The 10,888-nt window shown below is 33.2% G+C and overlaps 1 protein-coding gene across 1 annotated transcript; it reads right to left on the reverse strand.

Annotated features, from left to right (window-relative positions):
* Positions 1-4,811: 4,811 nt before the first annotated feature.
* Positions 4,812-6,116, reverse strand: LOC112520434 (phospholipase A1-IIgamma-like). The gene has a single exon (XM_025128825.1). The coding sequence runs from the start codon at positions 6,078-6,080 to the stop codon at positions 4,875-4,877; it is 1,206 nt and encodes a 401-aa protein (XP_024984593.1). The 5' UTR covers positions 6,081-6,116; the 3' UTR covers positions 4,812-4,874.
* Between the last annotated feature and the right edge of the window lie 4,772 nt (positions 6,117-10,888).

A 10,888-nucleotide genomic window follows, 5' to 3' on the forward strand; every position in this document is an offset into this window, starting at 1 on the left:
ATATATACATATATGTATATATATATATATATATTAAATTTATATAATAATCTACGGAAAAATACATAGTTTTATTATTTTTTTTTATTTTAAAAACATAGTTTTAAAATTAAATTTTACTTTCTATAACATAAATCTATAAACCAAAACCACTTCATGACCGGTTAGGTTTGTGTTCGTATCGGTTGGGTGATGACTGATGACAGGCGCATAAGTTTAGTTTATTTATTTATTGCCATGTAATTTTGAGGCAAACAATTACTTGCTTAAAAAGTAAACAAGACCTTTAAACGTGAGAAAAAGTTTGTTCTAGACTCTAAAATGATAATTTTGAAAGTTTATTATCTAAAATATGAATTAGACCAGAGTTGGTTTCATATTAATGGAATTTTCCCTTAAACAATTATTGAGAAAACAGTATAGTTTTCCTATGCCTGGATCGCTGTATAAGCCGACAAGATTCCCCTGTATAGGCCATTCATTTTACATCCTTGTGAACCATTACGCAAGTTCATACGACACAAGTGCGTACAGAATTGCACAATAATTCACAAGACTGTCTACCCTCTTAATTATTTCGTATTTATAGGATGCTGGCGAGACTCATACTCCATCATACATCCAACAATTCATCTTCGATAGCCCGATCCTCCCAATCCTACTTAATTTTCATAACATGGCCGACAACTCCTCATCATCAAATCCATCGCACTACAACAAAATTGGGTTTATAGGACACCCTCAGTTTCTAAGTGTTCCAATAGACCGTTTTATAGAACTTAATTTATAGAAACAAAATATAAAATGTCTTATCTAAAGGTGTTGTAACAAGTTTATATGACGCTTTTGGATGTCTTAACAAGTTTTTTAGGACATTTTTAATATAAAGTGTTGCATTAGCAACTTTATATGACACTTTTGAGAAAAGTGTCCTATAAACTCAATTTTTTATTAGGACATTTGTTTTTATAAGACAGTTTTTCAAATAGTGTTCTATAAAGTTGCTAATTGGACGCTTTATATTAAAAGTGTCCAAAAAAAAACTTATTACGACATCAAAAAACGTCATATAAACTTATTACAATGCCTTTAGATATGACACTTTGTTTTTTTGGTCCTATAAACCAAGTCTTATAAAAAGGTCTATTAGTACCCTTAGAAATTGAGAGTGCCCTATAAACCCGATTTTTTTTTGTAGTGTCGTCTTCACAAACAATGTCAATAGAAGAAAAAGATCAATACAACAACACAAATAAGAGATCCTCACACTAACTAAAGGGCGGGACCAGATCTTGTCACGAGACGAGAGGCTCTTGGAAGGGATTGAATAAAAACAAAAGACTATAAAAAATCCGCATAGAAAGATTTGAATGGACAACGTTGCTACCAATGACCTTGTCATAGAGTTCCCGTTACTTCAAGCGGAGATAACGAGAAAACAATAATAATGTAAAACACTTTATCCTTACGTCTTGCATGTCCAATAAACAATGCTTGCAATATTCACTCGTCTTGTTTCAGACTTATCAATAATATCATTTTGCATATCACATTATTTTAATTTTAATATGTCAATAAACATTTTTATCCCTAATGCATAATTATTGAAGAACCATACATCTGGTCATGACATGAACATCGTTAAAGATTATTTTCTAACGGTTATGAGTGAATTTTCATGTCTTTTTAATGCGTAACGTTATTAAACTTTTCGGTTGGTGGTCACGGGAAACGTCCCCTTCTTGGTCCCCCGCCATATTGATCACGTATAACTCACCAAAACTAACTCACCTAGCCGGGGGTGGGTTAGAGGGGGCAGGGGTTGGGGGTTTCCGACCATGGCTAACTCACCATAGCTAAAGATGATATCGTAGGAGTTGAAAACTTGTTAAAATTACCATCTAACAAAGAGTTAAATGTTAATTAGTAAGAAGTTAAAATAGATGATATCTTATTAGTTATTAATATTTTATTACTTGTTAATTGTTAAATGTGAATTATTAATAATTAATAAATGTTAATTACAAAGGAGTTAAAATTGAACAAATTCTAATTTTTTAGTTAATTGTTTATTTTGGAATAGTTAATTATTAATAGTTAATTGTTAAGATAATTGTTAATGATTAATTGTTAATTATTAATAGTTAATGGATAAACGTTAATTATTAATTGTTACTAATCACTCAATATCAAATTTAGCAAGCCGGTTGGCCAAGCCAATAACATTACGCAAGCCGAGGGCTTAGCGACGGCTTGCGTAATGTTCTTTGTTTGCCATAACTTTTTTTTTTTCCTGAAATTAACAATACTTACGTATAAAATTAACAGTACCTACAGTAAAAAAATAACACTAAATCATTAACAGATCAAAAAATACATATTAAAAATCTAAACCCTAAACATAAACATTTTCATTGGAAGTTACTATACCAAAATGATATTCTCGTCTGCCATTGCAAACACTACTAGAAAACTGGGTATTTTCGACGGACGAAATCCGTCGGAAATTTACTGGTGGATTACCAGCGGATTACCGTCGGACAACAAAAAAATCAACTTTTGTTGACTTCTGTTGGAAATCCACCGGTAAAATTATTCTGATAATATTTCCAGCGGATATTGTAATTAATTATTTTAGAATAGTTTTAAATCTAATTACAATAATCACTGGCGCCATCCGGTGGCCGTATCCGCTGGAAAGTAAGATTTCCGGCGGAAAAGATGCCCTATTTGGTAGTGAGATCGTGATAGAAACCATTGGAAAAAGCTTGTGCTGGAGAGATAACTGGACTAATTATGTAGTTTTTTTTACAGCGGTAAAAAGCGTATCAATACCCCGTGGATATTTTATCCATATGGGGCTCAGATCTCGAGAATTCAAACATTACGCAAGCTGCTTAATGCTAGCAACGCAAGTTACGTGGCAATGCAACCCATGCCATATAGACTATCCAAGTAGATATTACACAAGTGACATTTATCCAACTTATACGGTATTTATTTCTCTAAATTATATCGAAAAAAATGGATTATACAACGAGTATATATATGCTCATTTCATGACCTCTGCAAAGAAATTTAGCAATTTGTACACTAAATAACAAGGTAGGTCACATGCTTGTGCAAGATTGCGTATACTCATCGTTTCTACAATAAAACTTCATTAAATATTATAACATAATCATGGTATAATTTATTTAATTTAAATTTAAATATTTTGAACATATAAAATGGGGTTTATGAGACGTTCTAAGGGGTTGTTTACCAAACGCTTATCTCGGTAAGCACTTATTAAGTCTTATTGCCTTACTGAATCAATATGACAAGGACCAAAAATCTTACCCGGTAAGAGCGAAGACAAAGACTGAGAGTCTTACATGGTAAGTGACGACGACGACTCTTACTACGGTTAGCATTTTACCAGGTTAGTTGTTACATACGATACCGTTATGGTGGACATAAAATCTTACCCGGTAAGTAATTGATAGTTTTGATTTTTCCGGTAAGCACTTACCTGGGTAAGTGTCGGTAAACAGCCCCTAAGTATCATAATAGATCCCTTTATACTTCTAAAGTTTATAAAACCAAAAAATAAAATGTTTTATCTAAAGATGTATTATTAAGTTTATATGATGTCTTAATAAGTTTTAGAACATTTTAAAAAAAAGTATCCTATTTGCTAATTCATAACTATAAGGGTACTCGCACAATGCAGCGAGATACATCTTAATTTTAGTATTTTTTTTTTGTTTCAATTGGTGTTATAATACGGTTTTATGTGATTTTGAGAAAACGATAATGTTTTTATTTTTGAAAATATTGATTTCATACCAAATTAATTATTTAAAATTTCTATTTTTTTATGTATTTCTTTAATTCATTTTTTTTATTTTTTGTTTAATAATATAACTTTTTATAATGATAATAATTAAGTATTTTGTTAGAACTAAATGATTATCCTAATTAAATTTAGATTTTTTATATTTAAAATAAGATATTTATCCTCTATTTGATTATGTTTATCTGCAGTTAGTTACACGAATTCAAACATGAAGCTTTAATAAATTATACATACGCGCAATTTACTTGTAATCTTGAATTTTAAGTAATATGCATCAATAAACAGTAATTCATGCATAAAAATGATTTTTAAAAGTTTTTATCAAATGTTTTATAATATAGTATAGATTAATATCCTTTTAAAAAGTGTTATGTAAAAACATATTCTTATAGAATACTTTTTTTATAAGACACTTTTTTAAATATTCTCCTATAAAATATATAACACGATTAAAAAATATTAAAAAGAAATTGTTTAGAAGCCCGGCCATAAGACTCGTACAAACTTATTGCAATACTCTTAGATAAGACGTTTTGGTGTTTGTTCTTATAAATTTAAGGGTCCGTTTGGTTTGCAGGATTGTTTTTAAGGGATTCGAATTTCGTGAGGGATTTGGATCGAAATGGATTTGAAATCATTGATGTGTTTGGTTTGTAGTATTTGGAATAGAATTAAATTCCATTATTTATAAATAATTCATACAAAAAACTATAAATAGTAATAAAAATAATTAAATTACATTTTTATTAATCGATTATTAACAAATAAAATGTTTTTAACATTTTATAAAACCTTATTTTATACAATCCTACGAAATCCAATGAAATCCCGAACATCCCCCAAGGTTTTCTAAATCCTATGTTTATAGGATTTCAATCAAATCTGGACAATACAACAAACCAAACATAGAATTGAAATAGATTTGAAATCCAAATCCATTCAATTCCTACAAACCAAACGAACCTAATTCGTATAAAGCAATCTAATATGAATTTTATACAGTGTCGGATAAACCCAATTTTATTATGATATCTTATTGACCAAAATTATCATCTTCATGATCAATCAACTCCCATGAACCATCCTCCTGTTGAACCATGCTATTATTCTTCTCACACCACCATGAAACTGGCACACCGTATTCATCCTTCAAACCATCCAAATGCTTGTTTACAAGTGAGATATTACGACTCACTTCGAGCTTAAACCCTCCTTTACTTCCCTGTGTACCTGCAACTCCATGCATATAACCCTCCAAGCTATGCCAACTCGACAAACTCCCCGGACTCTTTAAGTATTCGGATTGCGTTGTATCTATTCCCAACTCAATCCCGACGTCTGAATACCCGATCAACGGGTAATTCGGAACCACGTCTGATGCATTGCGAATCCGCAGGGCTCGAAGATCTGTTTGTGAGTTGAAAACTTTCCGGAAGTTGGAGTCGCCCACACGAGGGCTAGCGAACGCGAAGACCGTCACTGGGCAGGCCTTGTTTGGCATATCTTTTGGCTTGTTGAGTCCGTTTACGATTACGTCGATCGCATTTAGAGTCGCGATTGCGGCACCGAGACTGTGTCCGGTTATGGTCAAGCTAATTTCTTCGTTCTTGTACTGTTCCACCAGTTTTTTTACCTCGGCCACAACCTGATCTCTGGCACTAGTTTTATTGTAAGGCGATCTTGGATCATCGGTAGTGTAGATCGAGTACCAACCTTGGTGTATTTTGGGATCGTCGTTATTATTCTCACCGAATATTTTCGGACCCGAAACCAACGCGAATCCAAAATCGTTAACCCACTCCAAGGTCTGAATCGTCCCTCTCCAAGCGATCACAATGTCTCTCCTCCCTAACACCGCTTTCCCATCGTCTGTCGCCACCGCCACGAACCCCATCCAATTCGACTCCTTGCTCCAAGCCTCCCTCGATAACGACTTGGTGATGAACGCATCAGGTACCGCGACCGACGACGTGGCGTAAATGTACTTAGACACACGATACTTATTCAACGGACGGCCTTGGCTGATCCCAACCCTCGAAAACAGATTCTTTCGTGCATAACGGCTGCTTCCGGCGTACTTCGATACCTTAACGGAGTTGAAAGCGTCGTAAGTGGCTTGAGCCATTTCGCCATAGTGGATGATGTAGTTGCGGAGATCAGGTCCGAGAGGGTCTAACAAGCCCTTCCAGTTTGTGTCTCCACTTAGGGTTTTCCATTTCTTGGCAATGTTGTTATCCATGTGTTCGCGGACGTCCGTATCTTTGCCTTGTTTTTTTCTTCTGTGAATGAAACTCATTGGATTGCTGGGAAGGCCTACAAAAGAACGGAGTTATCGAAGGTTACTTATAGAATGGAAGTCTTAAGGTGAAATCAAAGCAATATCAAAACGTATGCAATCAGCAAGCTTTTTGTACTTTTCCTTATTTAAAGAACAAATTGCCCAAATCTATACCTATTTTTTTCCAATGGTGACTTGCATCAAAATACCTATTTGAGATCATATGAGATCAGTCTGTTTTTGTAGGATTTGGAAGACCACTTTTTTACACTTGTAATATTATAACAGAACACTGTGAAAGTAATATTCGCAGTGTTTTTATTGTGAAAATTTCGGATTTTTTACCTTCACAATGTTTTACTATGAAGTTTCAAGTGTAAAAATGTAGTTTCACATAAACATGATGTTTGAAATGAACATCTTAATGGTACTTTTCCTCTTGTCCTTGTGGTTAAATTGGTTACTCCAAGATTTTTAATTTTTTCAAAAAAATCTTGAAATGATCCATGGATTTTCAACAGATTTCAATTAATTACCAATTTTAATTAATTATGGGTTTTAATTAATTAAAATAAGTTTGTAATACACAAGTAATTTTATTAGTTAAATAATTGATTAAAATCTGTCGGTAATCTACTGATAATTTTATTAGGATTTTTTTTAGTTTTTTAAAAAGTTTAGAATTACTGACGGATCATCGAAAGAATTTATTTAATTAATTTTTCATCAGTAAGCTGTCGAAATTAATTGAGTTTCTTTTATTTTTAAATAACTACCAATATATATTAAAATTATGTCAGTAATTTGTTGATGATCTTAAATAATTTAAATTTTTTTCTAAAATTTATCTATTTTTAATTCATTATATTAAGTTTTTTAAATTTAATTATGTTAATTAATTTTTTAATTTTTTGGTCTGAATTTAATTAAAAAAAGTACGAATATATAAATGCGTACATATGTAGATACATATATCCGGTTCACATTTATACAACATATACGTCTTACATACATACATGCATGACATATATGTATCAAGTATATACACATGAATACATACATACATACACCTACATACATGCACGACATCTATGTATCAGTTCACATGCATACTACATATATATACATATATACATGGCATCTATGTATTAGTTCACATGTATTGGTTCATATGTATTAATTCACATGCATACTACACACATACACACACATATATATATATATATATGTATATGCTTCAGATGCATACTACATATACATACATGCACGACATCTAGGTATCAGTTTATACGCATACTTCATGTACATACATACATGCACGACATCTAGGTATCATTTTATATGCATACTTCATGTACATACATACATGCACGACATTTGTGTATCACTTCACATATATCGGTTCACATGTATTATTAGTTCACATGAATATGACATTTACATACATAATGCACAACATCTATGTATTCTCAGTTCACATGCATACTCCATATACATATGCCCATGCACCACATCTAGGAATCAATTCACATGTATCGGTTCACATGCATATTAGGTATACATACATATTTGTATCAGTTCACATGCATACTTCATATACATACATACATTGTAACACCCCCGTCCCGCGTGGTCAAAGACGGGAGATGCCACAATTAGGATAAACACAACACGCTATATAAACCAGAGCAGCTAATAAAATTTACCAAAAGATAATTACATAACCACAAACGGAGATAACGTGTCTCAAAATACGGTCCCAAAATACCAGTATATCTACATAGTCATCAAAAGTTTAACAAAAGTATGATTTAATGGGTTATCTTCAATATTGTCATCTCCGTAGCTCTCATCCCAAAATCCCTGCTAAGTCATGTACCTGCCGAGGACAAAAAAATCTCGGCTGAGCTTAATGCTCAGTGAACGGATAATAATAATTAAACAATGAATATGAGATAACAAGTTCAAAAGCAATTTATAAAGTCAAGTGATAATTCAAAAGAAAGTCAAAATGCCCCAAAAGCATATCAAGGGTCCGAAGACCAAACTGCATCACGAGGACGCATTGTTCCCAAAGGATGATCAGTCCAGGCACAAGTAAGGAAAGAGGTGTGAGCACAACACAGCAATCCTCTCCGTGGATTTAACCACGGCCATAATTCAATATCCGACAAACGGTTCCTAGGATCGATACATACGCCCTCTATTCGACCGGTACATAATCAAGTCCACTTTTAAGGACTATAAAAATAAGGACGCCATGATCGTTTTAGTTACCATAGAAACATCTCAATACTGGTGCTCCAGTTATTGAGTCTATAGTAAAATGTTTCACAAATGAAGCAATAAAACAAGTCAAGCGATCAAAATGATCCATATTCCGAATAAGAATATAAGTCGTAGTTCAAAAGAAAACAAAGTTCAATAATATTTGATAAGCATAAAGGAAATTCAGAACAAATTATTCGGAATTTATCACAGATTATCCGGATTATGAAGCCTTACGCAAATGGCTATCCCCATGTCAAGTGAGATATGGAATCCGTACCTTAACCGAATTTGACAATTAACGCACGATCAAACGGAAATTCACGATCAAGTTTGATTTGTCCGCGTGTCTAACGAATGCATAACCGGTTACTATTTACAAAGCATAAAAACCATAATATAACTATTCTAATAAAATTACTTAGTTCTTAATGTACTTAAACAACGTAGACTTCAAGAAGGACAGCCGGATACGAATTGAAAACTCAAACGTAAAACTTAGCATTATTCTCTTTCGATCCAACCGTTTCCGACCCTCTTATTTATAAGCATTTTTATCTTATTTAGAGACCAATCCGGATTATATTTTCTAAATGAAAGTTGTAGATTGGTATCATACGAGTCTAATGCTTTTGAAATCATATCATTTGGATCATCCATCTATTTTATATGAATTTTACAAAACTGTAAATTAATTCCGAATACAGTGTAAACAGCCTCAAAAACACACTGTTTCGAGCCACTTAGAGTCATAACTGGAATTTTGACCCTTAATGAAAGTTGTAGTATGCAGTATGATCTTCCTGACTGAAAAATACGAGCTTAATCCGACTTACGGTTTGTGAGTTATACACTGTCAAAGTACGGGAGTTACATTGTGGTAAAATTCGATTCCGTAATTCCCGACTTACTTTTATGATTTGCTACATTTACATGCTATAAACGTACTTCAACATACTAAACAGTAAAACAAGTCTAATAGTCATTAACCTAAGCTTAATCATGCATTTTTACTCCTTTCGACATTTAACCGAACAATTGGTGTACGGTTAAACATTTACCCACAATCTAACTATAATGAAACTATAATATACCATTTTCATTTCTACATCAATATAACCAGTCCTAGCATCCTAAACATCAAATATATCATGATTTTGACAAAATCAATCCGTAAACCTAGATATAAACATAGTTTATAAACCGGTCTAAATAACTCTACAATAAACACCTTGATGAAACTGAATGAAACTTATACCTTTAAGAAGGGTTCGTAAAGTGGATTCCGAATATATAATTGTTGCTTCGATTTCCTTAGTAACTTGACGTAAAATTCAGAGAGAAGACGAAATATTTAAAAGAGAAATGAGACGAGAGAAATACAGAGAATGGAGGGCATGCCGGCTCATCACCGCCTCTCCAATGCATGTATATATATATAAATTTTTTTAATATATATATATATATATATATATATATTTTTAAACTATTTGGCAGTTTTGACCATTCAAGTTTATATTCTCAACTTTTACGTCAAATTAGATATAAACTCATTTTTTACGCAAAACTCGTCTGAAGTACAAATTGGTATAACATAGGGTACAACTATGTTATGCATAATTCTACCAAAAATTTAATTAACCCAATTGTACGAGTTAACGAAACACGGATATTATAATCCTCCCCTCCTAAAAAAAATATTTCGTCTTCGAAATTTAGATAGGGTTAGAGGATTTACGTGATTCGAATAGATAAGGGTACTCCTTTCGCATAGATTCATCGGTTTCCCATGTGGCTTCTCGCTCATAATGATTTCGCCATAACACTTTAACGAACGGTATTGACATTCGTCGCATTTGTTTCTCTTCTCGATTAATTATCGCCTCGGGTTCTTCAATATAAGAGAGATCTTTTTCAATTTTATCCAACGGATAATCAATCACATGGAGAGGGTGATAATGATATCCGCGGAATGACGAGATATGTAAAACGTTATGGATATGTGATAGTTGAGGAGGTAACGCTAGGCGATATGCCACCTCTCCAACACGTTCCAGTATTTCGAAGGGTCTGATATATCTTGGACTAAGTTTATCTTTAATTCCAAACCTATGAATACTTCGTAACGGTGAAACTTTTAGGAAGACATGATCACCCGTTTGGAACTCTAAATGCTTTCGATGCTTGTCAACGTAACTTTTCTGCCGAGATTGAGCCTCTTTCATTTTCTGTTTTGCGATCTCGACTTGTTCAGTAGTAATCCTGACAAGTTCGGGTCCTTCGATAGCTCRTTCCCCCACTTCATTCCAACAGATCGGTGTTCTACACTTCCGACCATATAAWGCTTCGTACGGGGCCATGCCGATACTAGCTTGCCAACTATTGTTATACGCGAACTCCACAAGATATAGGGACTCGTCCCAACCACCAAACCACTCAAGAGCACAAGCCCATATCATATCTTCTAGAGTTTGAATAGTTTGTTCAGTCTAACCATCTGT

The sequence above is a fragment of the Cynara cardunculus genome (assembly GCF_001531365.2).
Source record: "Cynara cardunculus var. scolymus isolate 2C chromosome LG 10, CcrdV1, whole genome shotgun sequence".
In the NCBI taxonomy this organism is placed as follows: Eukaryota; Viridiplantae; Streptophyta; class Magnoliopsida; order Asterales; family Asteraceae; genus Cynara; species Cynara cardunculus.

Coding starts and splice junctions, on each gene's coding strand:
- LOC112520434 (XM_025128825.1), bottom strand. CDS start 6,080: ATGGATAACAACATTGCCAAGAAATGGAAAACCCTAAGTGGAGACACA.